At 38.1% G+C, this 15,768-nt stretch overlaps 1 protein-coding gene across 1 annotated transcript; it reads left to right on the top strand.

The window, feature by feature from the left end:
• Positions 1–14,608: 14,608 nt before the first annotated feature.
• On the top strand, positions 14,609–15,514 carry LOC145676668 (KRAB domain-containing protein 2-like). Its single transcript, XM_081747512.1, has one exon. It carries the CDS (start codon positions 14,609–14,611, stop codon positions 15,512–15,514), a length of 906 nt encoding a protein of 301 aa, XP_081603638.1.
• The last annotated feature ends 254 nt before the right edge of the window (positions 15,515–15,768 follow it).

Raw genomic sequence — 15,768 nt, 5'->3', positions numbered from 1 at the left:
TTTCGCTGGTCGTCCAAACTTTTTAGAAATCGCAAACACACACACACACACACACACGTAAAATCACACAATTAATTACTATAAAAGACACTTTCAGTAGCAACAATTATAATATATATAAAAAGGAAACATAGGGATTTCTATATAAGTACTTTATTTAGTATAGGCGGAACCATTTTTTTTTCCATAAGTACGTGTGCTTTATTGCATATAGGTGGTGCATGGTCAATGTTCTCACCGTGAACATTAAATCTATACAATAATAATAATCATAATAATAATAATTGTGCAGTTCAAGGTATTAATCTCTAAAGTTGCAGTTTATTTTATTTTTTTTAGTATTAAATTCTAATAACAAAATAAATGTTTTCAACGTTCTCTGGTTATCTCTAAGTAATAACGTTTCCAAATTGTTTATATATATATATATTTACAAATACAAGTTCAGTTTGTAATAGGGCAAGCGTTCAATAACCCATCAGTTCTCGTGATTATCGGTTTATTTTTTCTATCGTCAATATCATTTAAACTTAGACACATAAACTCGTGATCCATCTGTGATTAACTCTGTTAGATATCACTCATGGTTGTCAATAATAAAGGTTTTTAACCTTGCACGTGATTGTTATTCAAAGTTCTGATTAAGTTCAAATCATACAAATGTTTGTAGATGATTGCCAGTAATCTGTGATTCATGTAAATAAGTAAAGTCTATAATCACTTTTATCATTCTGATACGGTACAAAGTTAATCTTGACGTCACTAAAGCCACGCCAAACGAATTTTCTCTCGTTCATTTCAATTTCATCGGCTCTCAAGGAAGGACGTCTATGTACATCAGTCTTCAACTCGCAAGTAAGAAAAATGCTATAATAAATATTACCCTTTTCATAGTATACTTGTAGGAGGGGGAGGGGCTTATTTTAGATTTCTCACATCTTTTTAACAGTTAGCTTCTAATGAATTATATATGCTCACATACTGTTCGTGTGGGTCCTGCATAGGGGCCATGGGTCCTGGGAGTCATTTCCAGGGGCCAGGGAAGGGAACCATTTCCTTTTATCTACTCCCACCTTTTTAGCATGTAGCTTCTAATGAAGCATAGGGGCCATGGGTTGGGGTCATTTCCAGGGGCCATGGGTCCTGCTGTCATTCACTGTCCCTGCAAGCAGGGAAGGGAACCATTTCCTTTTATCTGCTCCCACCTTTTTAGCAAGGAGTATGGCTTGCCATACAAAACAATAAAAATATTCTCACATACTAATCGTATGGGGCCTAGGGTCATCCACAGTGGTCCTGTATGGGGGCCATTTCCAGGGGCCATGGGTTCTGGAAACCAGGGACCATTTCCTTTTATCTACTCCCACCTTTTTAGCATGTAGCTTCTAATCAATTATATATGCTCACATACTGTTCGTATAGGTCCTGCACAGGGGCCATGGGTTGGGGTCATTTCCAGGGGCCATGGGGCCTGCTGTCATTCACTGTCCCTGCAAGCAGGGACCATTTCCTTTTATCTTCTCACACTTTTTTAGCAAGGAGTATGGCTTGCCATACAAAACAATAAAAATAAGCTCACATCTTTTTAACAGGTAGCTTCTATTGAAGCGTAGGAATAAATAATATAGGTCCTGCACAGGGGCCATGAGTCCTGCATAGGGGCTATGGGTCCTGGGGGCCATTTCCAGGGGTCATCCATTGTGGTCCTGCACAGGGACCATTTCCAGGGACCATAAACTGTGACCTTCGTAGTGGTCATTCAACCTTTCCTTTCGTCATCTATCTCCAGGAAAAAAAAAACCTGACCCTATTTCATCACCTCCTTCGATACTCCCCCCTTATCCTTAATTAAACAAGCGATAAACTATCTCTTATCAAGGCGCGGCATCTCTTTTACGGTCATGATACTAAATCTATACTACTCTCCAACCTATAACTTTGGCTTTCAAATCTTTCATTTACGGTTATGTGTGATTTCACGTTTAACAGAGACAAACATTTTAAGTTTTTGTACTTTAAATAGTCTAAACTAGTTAACTATATCTTTTTCATAAAATTTATGATATAAAATTATTGTTGAAAGCCTTTGTATTTTAATAAGCCTTCTCTAAAATCAATGCATATGGATTGTGCTTCCTTCTTCGGAGTTCTTTTAAACTATGTTTGTATGTTTGTGGTCAATCCTTTCGACAATGAGATCTCGGAAACTACAGGCTCTAGAAAGACGACGCTTTCACTAATCGATTGGAAATTTTCCGTAGATTGTCCAGCTCTAATTGAATATTAAAAAAAAAAACATGACCATTATTTCTTTATTACATTTTTTTAGGGTACACTGGAAGCGTTGAAATTAAAAAAAAAACAACGAAAGCATCATATCCTATGCGTTATACATTCCAACACCACATTGTTCTATATTGGGGTTGTATATGTCTCAGGCGTTTGTTCCATGGCCAAATAATAGTGAAAAAGGAAGGATAACCATTTCTCGAGTCTAAGATAAATCTCTATTTTTTGAGTGTTTTTCCCAATGAATCCCACATATCACTGACATTATAATTAATTGTGTATGTAATGTATTTGCTTATTACATACTGCATGCAAGAAGAAAGAAAAGACTGGTCATACATGAATTAGAAACTCCAACCGGAAGTAGGCTCAAATCTTGCAAACGGTGCGAGATATGGAGAAAAAATAATCGAAAAAATCTCCCCTTTATGATAGCCCTTGCCGATTTTTTTTAAAAATCAAGATGTCTTTCACTTGTGTCTGTAAAGGGACATGTACATAATGTGAGGAATGAGAAGGAGATTTATGCTTATATGCGAATGATGCGCTGTGTAGAGAGCACAGGTTCAGCTAGTATATATATATAAAATTGAAAATCACTATTGTGGCAAATCTTTCTTGTTCGAGATAAGGAGAATTAGTTTTCCCCCCATCCAAAATTAAGTCAGCTGGAATTTCCTCTACACCCGGAAATTCGTGTTTCTTTAATTTCTTTATAGCAATTCTGTTCGACTAGGCTCTGGAACATACGGTTCTGCTGTATGCGTTTCCCTTTCTCCACGACCATAAGTTTTTGGTTGCGTGTTAAGCAAATTGTCCAAGAAATCTTTACATATATTCAAGATGCTGTCTGTGTCAATGAGAAGTCTTCCGTCCGCTTTATTTAATATATAAGCGCGGAGTTGATAGCGTTTCTTAAATTTGTTGATACACATTGATGTTTTGAATGTTTTGTTTTTACTATTATTTTGAAGTTCATTAATTTTAGTTTTCACAAAATCGCTGCCTAGTTATAGGAACAAACCTTCGAACTTTCCCAATCTGGTTCAACATGCATTAGCAACTACATACCGTTATGTAGGAAAGCACAGAATATTTACCACTATGACCCATATGTGTCCCACTATGCATTTTGTAGGGTTAACAGTAACTGGTATTGAAAACTCTCCCACCTCAAAATTTGTATGATTATCACTTTCGAAATTTTGACCAAAAGTAGAAAAAGAACACTTTTTAAAGGCCTTCGCTTGCCTCTGATCTTTCAAGTTTCGTAGCTTTCTTTTCCGATAAAATGCTCCACTTCATTTGTTTTTTAATTGTTGGTCTTTATTTTTATATGAAAAACAAAGTAAACAAAGCATTACTGAAAATTGAAAACACACATTATAAATAAAAACAACAAAACGATTCAGGATAGAAACGAAAATGCTGACGAATGACACACGGACTAATAAACATTAGCATAGTGAGCATTAAGCAGTGGGCAGGGACTGTGAGCCAGTGATATTAGGAACTTAAGTTAAAATTTCCCTCAGAAGTGATCAAAAATTCCATTTGTCTTTTCTTACATGGAACATCCGTAAAGCGTTGCACGCCGATTTCAACGAAATTTTGCAGGTAGATACTAGACACAAAATAAAGTGGTCCATACTTTTTTGTTTCTGCGCAAAAACCGGTTAGAAGGGGCGTAAGCCCTTCCCGAAGTATTTTCAAAAAAACTCGAAATCTCCAAAAGGACACGAACCATTTTGCAGGAAAAGGCGTATACACATACTAGATAGAAAATTAAGGAATAAGGTTTTTTTCCTTTTGTGTGAGAAAACGGTTGCAGAGGAAGCAACGGCCCCTATTCAAATATCTCCAAAAATAATGACAAAGGCCAAAATCGAAAAAGGGTGCACAAGCGATTCCAAGGAAACTATGCATGCAGATACTAGACTTAAAACTTAAAAAAATGTATTTTTCGTTTCGGCGGAAAAACGGTTTGAAGGGGCCTAAGCCCCTTCCGAAATATTTTCAAAAAAGCTCGAAATCTCGAAAAGGAAAGGAAGCACTATGCGGGGACACTGTTTATGACAAGACAGAGCACACTTAAATACATTTTCTTCGACTGTGATAATAGTGCCCAATCCATAACCAACAAATGCATTTGACTTCCTTTTGTTTGCTGATCCATTCACATTTCAAAGGCATATTAGTTAATGACATTCTTTAGCAATGTTGTGCATTTGTATTTTGTGCATATGGTATTGTGGAAAGAATGTAGCTCATTTGTATTTTGTGCATATGGTGGTATTGTGGAAAGAATCAGCTGTCTTTAATCGTACTGCCGTGGTGCTTAATATAACATCTATTGAAAACCTAAATTCCCGTACATTTTATCTCATATTCGTAAAATCTCCTTTTCTCCCCCCTCTTTAAAATATCTTTCCGAAATCTCCCTGCGCAGCGAGAAGTTTTCTTCAAACTAGCATCACTTGTGAATGTTAGTGTAGTAACTTAGCGACTGGATCATGCAAACTGTGATACCAACATGCCACTTTCAGGGATGATAGGCCTATTAATAAGAAGTAAATCCTGATATAGAACCACCTCGGCAGGGGTCTTGTTTTAGGTATATGACGTCATCAATATGGCCGCCAACGAATTTCGACTTAACTGAGTTTAAAAATGTATAATTCCTTACCATTCAAGGTAGGAACTTCGTTTCTCCTTTATTTTGCAGAGAATACATTGTACCTCTATTGTCATTATAAATACTTGCCTTATATTGCCGCCATTTTTAAATATGGCGTCTCAAACTGTAAAAATGTTTATTTTCAAAACGATTTTGTATGTTTTATATCAAATAACTTTGAAACTGCTATGATTATGGAAAAATACCTTGAAACAACTGTCAAAGGTTATTTCAATAGCTTTCGAACGCGACCAGAATCATTGATGTATCTCAGCAAATAACTGAGATAATAAATTTTTTGTAGGACTAAATGTCGAACTTTCGTGAATAATGTTCGAATGTATCCGTAGATGTAGTTATATGGTATTTGCAGTTCCATTGACCCTTTGATAATAGGAACATAGTACCGCTACCAGTATGTCAGCGAGAGATAAATTTACAACACAATAAACAGTTATACAACTAAATGTGTTAAGAATTTAGAAGAGAAAATATTAGTAATATAGTATGACTGTTAACATCTGAAACGTACTTCAGAGAACTAGAGGAAGTAACTTTCGTTAATTACATTTCTTATTTAGACAAGATCAACTCACAATAAAATGATCTTCTCGATCACACTGTCCATCGTAGGTACGCAATAAAGTGCACACTAACCCCAAGTTTTGACACTTGCAAGAAGGTTGACAAAGAGTCTTGCAACCACAAGGAATAAGTTCTCTACAGTGCGCAGAAACTTCTGGAAGTAACTGGACCACAGAGGATAATAACAAACGATTCACCATCTTTCAACCCCATTTACAAATTTCGGGTATTATGGGCACTTTCTGGAGAGCTTGAGACCGGAATACCCGGCCTGCAGGGCAGCTCGCAGAAAGTGTTGAAATAAGGCTACCTCTGTAGGTGGGATCCCTTCGCAAGAACAATTCTTTTTCGTCATTAATCTTTGTCGACAGTCGTTAACATTTAGTAAAGAACTAGAGCGATCGTGCAGGAGTACGGTGAAGCGTTGAAGAGCTGCAAAGTCCTGAGCTGAAATTTCAGCAGGAGTAACTGAAAGTTTGATGAATGTATCCCTTATTTCAGGGAATGCTTGCCACACCTGCCAAGCTGTTTTCTTGCCACGACCCCCAAAAGCGGACACTGTGTCACACTCTGTAAATGCAATTTCATGGACAGAAATATATCTCTTATTTTTACCAGTCCCATATTCAATCCACAAGTGTGATACATTAAGCTCAAAGAATAAAGCAACGGCAATAACTACAACATCAGAATCGACAGTTTTAATTGAGATATTCTTATGAGAAGAACATGCGTGTGTCTGCTTCTTCTTGTTTGCAGGGCTTAAGGCTTGTTACATCCATATTAGAGTTTGCTGATGCGGTATCATCACATGCACACACAATCTCTCTCTTACTATCAGAATCACTTATGTTCTGCAAGTGTTTACACAGAAGTCGAAATAAATCAGTTTTGTTTTCAGAATTATTCAAAAATAATGCCCATTTTTTGGGAGTGCGTGTGGAGTCTTTCACAAGTATTCTTGGTCCTTTTCCTCATTGGTCTCGTTCTTCTTTTTTCAGACTGTCGGGATCATAATTGTGAAAGAATATGTCCATTCTCATGACATCACTCGCAAACTTTTCTAAAAATGGCTTAAATGTGTTAGCGTAATACATAGAAAATGTCTGTCCCGGAATAGGCTTCAGCATGTGAGTTAATACTGCTCCATGAAATGTAACACACGATACACTAGGTATATCGTATTGTGATACATTGTTCATGTAACTGATCGTGGGACATGTATGAATATTTACTGTTCGTCTTTCTTCCCACAAAATTACCTTTCTGAAATTCATCATATACTTGTGGGTTTCGTACATTCAATTCTCCCCAAAACTTTATGAATACTGACATCCAACAGGCATAATTGATATGATCCAGGACGAACATCCAGGGGACAAATCAGATCCAATGCACTAGAATAGGAGGAAAATTTCACCGATCGAATACTGTCCAGCAAAGTAAGAAGAAGTGATTCAATTTTCATGGTCGTGTACCAAAATTTGAATTGGGTCGATTGAGTCTGTCTTAGTGCTACCCAGTCATGTAATGTGAGAATTGGCTCATTTTGAATTGCGTTATCTGCGTACTCAGAGTAGGCTTTATTCAGAAGGATGTATAAGGCTGCCATTGTTACCTGATGAACATAACGTGAACGTTTAACATGCGAACAACTGAGACAACTCTCTGCTTTTCCAGATGGGTAGACATTCGCTTCAACGAGCATTTCTGTCCAACCACTGCCCCGTAGCCAGCGAGCATGATTTGTGAAACTTTGCTTTGTTCTGGAAAAGCACTTGCATTGTTTCACTACTATCATTTTTTATACTATGGAATATTATATTTTACGGAAGTCCAATTTCTGCTTCATATTCTCTTAAATCTTTTACGAGACTGGCATATCTTAATGTTTTCCCACTTCTTTTACTATCTGCGGGGCATACTAAGTTTTCTGAAGTTAACTTCTGGCACAGAACGCACAACTCCCATTTTAGGCACGACACTGAGCCAAGTGCTGCAGTACTGCTGTCTACCTCAACCGCTTTCCATTTCCTTTTCTAGTCAAAGAACATACGGCTCAGTCAAAGAACATACGAAATTATGTCACACATAACGTATTGTTTCCTGGAACACAAACCAAGAACAACAGTGTATTAGAAATACCAAAAAACAGAAAAATAAATCATGTAATATTATGCATAACATATATTTGAGTCGACGGCAATCTTGTGTTTATGACGTCATATACTCGCCTTTCGCCTCAAAGGAAAGACAATTACTAATGTTACTGTATTATTCTACATATGAAAAATGATATTGGTGGTTGTTGCACGTTTCTATTGTTTCTCTAATGCGAGGAATAAATAATTTTCATAATCTGTACGTAAGCCATGGCGCCATACTGTGATTTTGACGTCATATATTGGCTTCTAGACACAAAGGGGAGCCAATCACATGTTATGTCAAGATTCTTCACATCCAAAGAAAGAGATTGGTGGTTATTGCATGTTTCTATTATTTTTTTGTGGCGAGAAATTCCCATTTATCGTACCGGAAATAAACCGCGGCGGCCGTCTTGAATTTATGACGTTATAAATTGTTTTCAGCACGGACAAAAGATAAACACTTGTGATTTGCTATTCTCCACTTTAAAAGGAACATACTGGTAGCGGTACTATGTTCCTATTATCAAATGGCCAATGGAACTACAAATACCATATAACTACATCTACGGATACATTCGAACATTATTCACGAAAGTTCTACCTTTAGTCCTACAAAAAATTGATTATCTCAGTTATTTGTTGAGATACATCAATGATTCTGGTCGCGTTCGAAAGCTATTGATATGACCTTTGACGATTATTTCAATGTATTTTTCCATAACCATAGCAGTTCCAAAGTTATTTGCTATAAAACAAAGAAACTCGTTTGAAAATAAAACTTTTTTCAGTTTGAGACGCCATATTTAAAAATGGCGGCATAATAAGGCAAGTATTTATAATGGCAATAGAGGTACAATGTATTCTCTGCAAAATAAAGGAGAAACGAAGTTCCTACCTTGAATGGTAAGGAGTTATACATTTTTAAACTCAGTTAAGTCGAAATTCGTTGGCGGCCATATTGATGACGTCATATACCTAAAACAAGACCCCCACCGAGGTGGTCCTATATCAGGATTTACTTCTTATTAATAGGCCTATCATCCCTGAAAGTGGCATGTTGGTATCACATTTTGCACAATTCGGCCCTTTATGCTGCTAAGCTACTAGATTATGTGGCATTGACACCAACTGTTGTACGAGTTCATTTCAATTATACAGGTGTATTTTACAGACAACCACGTAAAAATTCGACTTTATGTCCTTTTGACGTAATTTATCTGTACCTAAGCCTGTACAATACTTTTTATTGAAGCTATTTGAACAATTTTCATTACAACATTTTCTCTAACAGATATTCACATTTAATACACAAAATTCCTTTCCCAGTTCGGCGCCCTCTTCACTTGGCGACTTTTGTGAACGCAGGATTCAGGATCCGGCTCTGCTTTCAGTAGAGAATATCGTTGTATGATTGGCGGGTAGTTGGTACGAGTCTTCCCAGAGAGTGGTCAGTCTATGCCTTCTTACCATTGAGTGGATGCACCATTCCGTTCTGATCTGTGTGAGTCCATCGTTTAATAATTTTTCGTGTAAAAAGTTTTAAAGAAACAAAATGTAGAGAAATAGAGTAATGTGCTAAAGTTAAGGATGAAATAGATGAAGCAACATAAAATCTTGCGTATTTGGTGGAATTTAATGAAAGCCTGACATTTAATGTATTGTTGCTAGAGCTCTCCTACACGTACACACAGACCAAGACATTGTATGAAGTGACGTCAGCGTGATTAATGCACCAAATGAATCTGCTCCGCAACACACAGCAGTTGGATGAAAGGAACGAGACAGTATATCCAGTCAGAAAGCTGTTAAAATGCATAATGTGGCGTTACTTACAATAACATGGCCCGGAAATAAAATTTTTGAGTTTTAAGTCCCATGGTCATGCCGGCTATGCTAAAGAAGACGGTGATAATGAGTAATGAATGAAATGGCGGAATGAAGAAAGTGGGAGGAAACGGGAGAACCCCGAAAAACCCACGGACACGGTGTTTGTCCATCACAAAGTTCACTTGGCGGGAGCAGTGTTTGAACTCAGGACCCCATGCGCCAGAGGTGAACAGTCTACCACTGAGCCACCGCGGCCTCGGCCCAGAAATAACATTCGGATGACGTTACACAGGAAAGAATCATCAGGAAACTGGAATAAGATCGAAGTATGACGAGTGTGGCCTGGAAGTTTAGTATTGCCAACAGCATTATTAACGTGCATGGAGGAGCGTTCCAAACTACAAGCAATGCTGTTCGAGGAAGAGATGGTCGACCACGATCAGTTACAGTAGCGGGCAACCAATATATTATCCAACAGGCAAGAAGGGACTCATGTCAAATAGCAGGTGCAATTACAATCACATTTAACAGATCTGCAAGGCATCCGATATCAAACTTTACAGTAGCACGTCGACTACACATCGGGGTTGTCTCTTTGCTAGACGGTCATTATGTTGTGTTCTGTTGACAGCTTCACATCGGTAGCATCACTTATAGTAGTGCCAAGAAGATCGTGACTGGAACGAGGAGACTCTTCTCAGATGAGAACACATTCACTCTGAGTAATAACTCTCATCTGGTAAGCGGATGGAACACGAAATAAACCCAATAACATTGAAAAAATGGTTGTTCAAGCTGTTCAGGCTTTCTTGTTGTTCAGGTTCTAGAGAGGAATATTGTTGCATGAGCATATCGACCTCGCAATTTTTGAAAGCGCTACACTCACCACTTAATTTTATTGTCACGCTGCAGTACTTCTCCATGTGCGTCTTTTCTGAGATGCAGTCGGCTCAGGCATAATCTTCATGGACCATAATGTGCGACCGCATTGAACAGTACAAATGGCGAAGCTCCTTGAACGGGAGGATATCGGCAAATTAAGTGGCCTGCCCATTCCCCTGACTTGAATTCCGACCCAACAATGTGTGAAGCACATCTAGATACAACAAAGACCATCCAGCAGCCTTCAATAGCCCTGGTGGAGTAATGGAACTCCATAGCAAAATAACTGAATGTCAAGCTTGTGAGCAGCATAAAAGCACGTTGACAAGCATGGATTCCTATCCATGATGATTGTATGGGAGACCATTATGACTCGAAGTGGTTTCAGTATAAGTTATTGTTTCCTTATAAAAGTGTCATTCCGGTTCTCTTAATCACGTGTTTCTCTCTGTTGTTTCTTGTATTATACGGTAGCATTACTTTCTATTCATTGTTTGAGTTTCATCGATTTATACCACTTGTGAGAGACACAGCTGTGAAGCTTACTCTCGTTCTTAATTTTTGGAAGTGTATAAAACTTTAAAGAAAACTACGAACCGTTTCAATTGTTACTTGTGCTGTGATTTGAAAGTTGTGTTTTATTAGTTAAAGTTTTTCCGCTATCTTTGTTTCGGGGTTGTATGCTTGTGTCGCCGGGGGTGACCTCTTCTTCTTCTCAAACACATTGGCTTCACTCTGATATTAAAAGAAAAGCATACGTACGGGAGGAAAGTAGCGTTAATTCTCCCCATGAACATCCCATGACCATAGAATGTTTTAGTTTTTAAATAGCTTTAAATAAGCCATCTCTTATGGGTAAAAGTAATTGATTTTGGGTCTCGTAGAAAGTTAAAATCTGAAGTGAGCAAAGACCGAAACAATACCTGATATAGATCATGTGTAAAAGACAAGTCCGATGTTTTGTAATTAACACGTTCGCTGCTGAGAACGCCCATCGGCGTCCAGTACTGAATTTGGCATATGCGCCGGACGCCTCTCGGTGCTTGTCCCTGCAGCTGATTCACTTTCCCGCCAGCGCTAGCAATACCTGCACTAGCGCTGGCGGGAAAGTGAATCAGCTGCAGGGACAAGCGCCGAGAGGCGTCCGGCGTATATGCCAAATTCAGTACTGGACGCCGATGGGCGTCCTCAGCAGCGAACGTGTTAAAGAAAGAATCCAGATAATATGAGTGCTCAATCAACCTAACTGTCGGAGTCGTATAAACTGAGCTATTACATGTATTAGTCCAGGGGCATATATAATCCCATGGGATTTTGAATGAAGAAATATTGAGACTTATCGCGATGTATTTGAAATGAAGCATATAATCAGGTGCTACCAGGTGCTTGACCTGATTTCATTGTAGAGGGCTGTATGACGTCATAATTTCAAGATGGCTGCCAGCATAGATACTACTATCTTTTTTCGTCTGTAACTCTTTATGGTTAATTCTCTGCAAATTTTGTAGATAACATTTTTTGTTCTGAATGAAAAAAAGGTAGAGAAAAAGTTATTATATTTTTTTATATCTTAACGTTTCAGAGTTATAGTCATAGTTTTAAGTTTTCTCAGTTGTTTTGTTTTTTATTCAAATTAAATTTCTGTTCTCTTCTACTTTCTGTGAAAAAATACCTGTCGAGTACAAAATTACAGATTCTACCAATATCCAAAGATTGCCAATAAGATCTCTCTTGTCTCATTCAAAAACTATGGATGAGTTAATATAATTTCTCGCAAATAAAGGCATATTCCATCACGAAAGATTAAACAAAAACTGATAGTTGGAGGAATGAAGCGAAGTCATCGATGGAAATGAGGTTAGAGAACTTCAAAACACTCAATCGAAAGCTGATACAAAAATTATTCTACATTCATTGTATATCTCACGTCATTTTACTACCCTGCCTTCACCAGATACGACGTTTACATCCTTTCACTGTGGTGGTCGCAACATTTTCCGAAAGACTCTATGTTTGTCGTTGGATTTGGTGCTAATAAATTATTTATTGATAACAATCTTGTTTATTTCAGAATAGGGTCTACAAAAGTTCAGACATTGTTAGCTCTTCGCGCATTTTCGGGCAGTGATATTACAGAGTTTTTCAAGAATAAAAGCAAACTATCTTTTGGGAAAGTTTCCCAAACAGCAGAAAAAGAAGTTCTTCAGGCTTTGGCACTTCACTTAAATCTCTAGAAGAAAAATAAATCTTTGAGTTTTACGTCCGACGGTTATGCCGGTTAGGCTAAAGGAGACGGTAATGATGAGTACTGAATGAAATGGTGGAATGAAGAAAGTGGGAGAACCCCGAGAAAACCCACGCACACGGTGTTTGTCCACCACAAAGTTCACTTGGTGGGGGCTGGGATCGAACCCGGGACCGCAAGCACCAGAGGTGAACGCTCTACCACTGAGCCACCGCGGCCCCTCTAGAAGAATTTAAACAAGAACATGAGCAACTAGTCGAGGAATTCTTTTGCCAAGTTTACTTGAAAGAAAAAAAATATCAGACATAGGTGAATTGTGCTGGTGGATGTTTTCAACAAAAGATGTGCAAAGTGAAATTTACATTTAAAAATTCTCCCTGACACAACATATTTTAAGAGTACATTATCAAGTTTGGAGTGATGCATGCTGATAAGCAATACCCAAACTTCCCAGAATCATCACAGTATGGATGAGAGAAATCTGGAAACAAGTGTTCTCCTATGATGAGTTCGATGCCATGCGCACCAGATTGGTTACTGGAATTAGTACGTTGTGGTTGTGGGAAAGGACGTTGTGTTGTAAATTACATGTGTAAAATATGGACTTTACCGTGTTCAGAAATATGTAAGTGTGGTGGCGATGAAGAGATCTGCGATAACAGTGGTATTTGCAGACGATGATGAATAACCCTTAGACTTGGAGGATGATCTGTGAAGTTTTCTCTACGTAATATTTTTACGTGTTAATTATAAAATAAGAAAGAATTTATGGTCATATGTTAAAATAATATAGGCAAAACATCAAACACGTAGAAATTTGCAATCTTCTTAGAATATTGCATGTAAAGTTAACCACCGGTAAGTAATAAATAATCCAGCAAATAATTTTCAGTGTTGTCATTGGTAAAGGGCATGTCCACCCAATGCATCGTTGACTTCCTACTTTCTTGGCTGGTGAGTACCAGGGTCGATATGGGTATGTAGAGAACTAGTAGGCTCGTAGGTTCTGTAGGTCACTAATACCAACTATAGGTCACTAATACTAAGCACAGTAGGTCACTAACATACTTCACTTTGCGACATCGAGATCAACGTATTCGTGACCTACAGAGCCAATCAGCTTCCTTCATACCATATCAACCCTGGTACTCATTGGTCAAGAAAGTAGGGAGTTGCTGAAGATGCCCTTCGCATTGGTACTAGAATATTCACCTTCCAAAATATAGGTTAATGCAGCGAGTACAATGATTCGAACGGTTTTTACGAGGGAAGGTGGAGGAGGATGTGAAATGTCAAAATAATCGAAAACGACCGCGTTAAATCCATAGATGTTATGGTCGCTGAGATGTATAATGACATTCCTGATGCTGTTAACTTCAAGCTTAATTGGTAAATTTTTTACATCATATATATTTTGAAATCATATAGAATTCCTGCATTTGCCGTGCGAAGATCTGCTGGTTTACACACACACACACACACACACACACATATATATACCGTCAGAACCCGAAATTAGGTAAAACTAGAATTTCCTAGTTAAAACTAGTTTTCTCAAAACCGTTTCGAAAGAACTAGTATTAACTAGTCAATACTAGAATTTACTATGTTAGTTAGGTAATTCTGGAATTAACGAAAAAGACTATATAATGTGAATCATATACAGTTTTTACTAGTTAAAACTAGTTCTGACCAAAATGGATCAGTTAACAGTGTTTCTGCAAGTTCGGACTTGCTCCTACTGGGAAAGTATTGTTTTGTTTTCTCTCAGTCTGTTCGGAGCCTTTGTAAAGTGTGCGTCTCTCTTGTCGTGGCTACGCGTGTGTTAGTGTTTCGGGAAGTGTGAGGTGATTATTCGTTGTAATGAGTCAGTCCGATAAAGAAACAATTTTGAAGGAAAGATTCTTCAAAGAAATTATTCGTTTGGAAAATGAAAAAGACAGTCACTATAATGCAATGACCAAGGACGTTTACAGTAAACTTTTAACTGAAGTTGAAGAGGCAAAATCTGCTGCAAAGAAAACACCTTTACAGTACAGACGTTTGAAACGGTTTAATGTTTTGGAAATTGGTGAAACAAAAAAACTGGTGTCGAATAGTGAGCCTGTGAAGTACTACTTACCTGCCGAGGAGATCTTTGATATTATTGAAGCATCACATGTTGCTGTGGGACACGGAGGTCGAGATAGAATGAAAGCTGAAACTTCTAGGAAATATGCCAACGTTACGACTCAAATGATAAATATTTTTCTGTCAATGTGTGAAACATGTCAACGGAAGAAAAGTATGAAAAAGAAGGGCTTTGTTTCTAAGCCAATACTTCACACAGAAATGAACAGCCAATGTCAAGTGGACCTGATAGACATGCAAGCACACCCTGATCGTAAGTTCAAGTTTATCATGGTATACCAGGATCATCTGACGAAGTTTGTCTTACTGCGAGCGCTGCAAACCAAAAGAGCTGAAGAAGTAGCCTACCAACTGACAGACATATTTTTGACATTTGGTGCCCCCTGCATTTTACATTCTGATAATGGCAGAGAGTTTGTTAATTCTGTCATCAAGGAACTAACGACACTCTGGCCTGAGTTAAAGTTAGTCAACGGAAAGCCCAGGCACAGCCAAAGCCAAGGGTCAGTAGAACGGGCAAATCAAGATATAGAAAATATGCTTGCCTCGTGGATGCATGATAATAAAACAACAAACTGGTCAAATGGTCTCCGCTTTGTTCAGTTTATGAAAAATCAAGCTTATCATTCCGGAATAAAACAGTCTCCATACCGTGCGATGTTCGGCATTGAGCCAAGAGTAGGACTTACGACTTCAGCACTGTCATCAGATGTTCTCCAAAACAAACGATGAGGACGACCTCGTGAGTATTATTGAGGACACGAATGAGCGCCTTAGTGAACATGAAACATTTGATGAAGGAGAAAATGAGGCTGGTCCTAGTGCGGTTGATATCACATCATCCAGGAAAGAAGCACGTGAAAATTTGTCAAAGGAGGCCAAGAAAATGAAACGTATCTCTGATGCCACCCATCCACCTGTTGAAGTGGGAGATAATGTCATAATACCAATCCTGGATGTGGACAGAGCAAAGCCGGATTTTCGGA

Source organism: Thermobia domestica, unplaced genomic scaffold, assembly GCF_964235325.1.
Source record: "Thermobia domestica unplaced genomic scaffold, izTheDome1.hap1.1 HAP1_SCAFFOLD_282, whole genome shotgun sequence".
Taxonomy (NCBI): Eukaryota; Metazoa; Arthropoda; class Insecta; order Zygentoma; family Lepismatidae; genus Thermobia; species Thermobia domestica.
This window is presented reverse-complemented; position numbering and strand designations above follow the sequence as displayed.

Coding starts and splice junctions, on each gene's coding strand:
- LOC145676668 (XM_081747512.1), top strand. CDS start 14,609: ATGACCAAGGACGTTTACAGTAAACTTTTAACTGAAGTTGAAGAGGCA.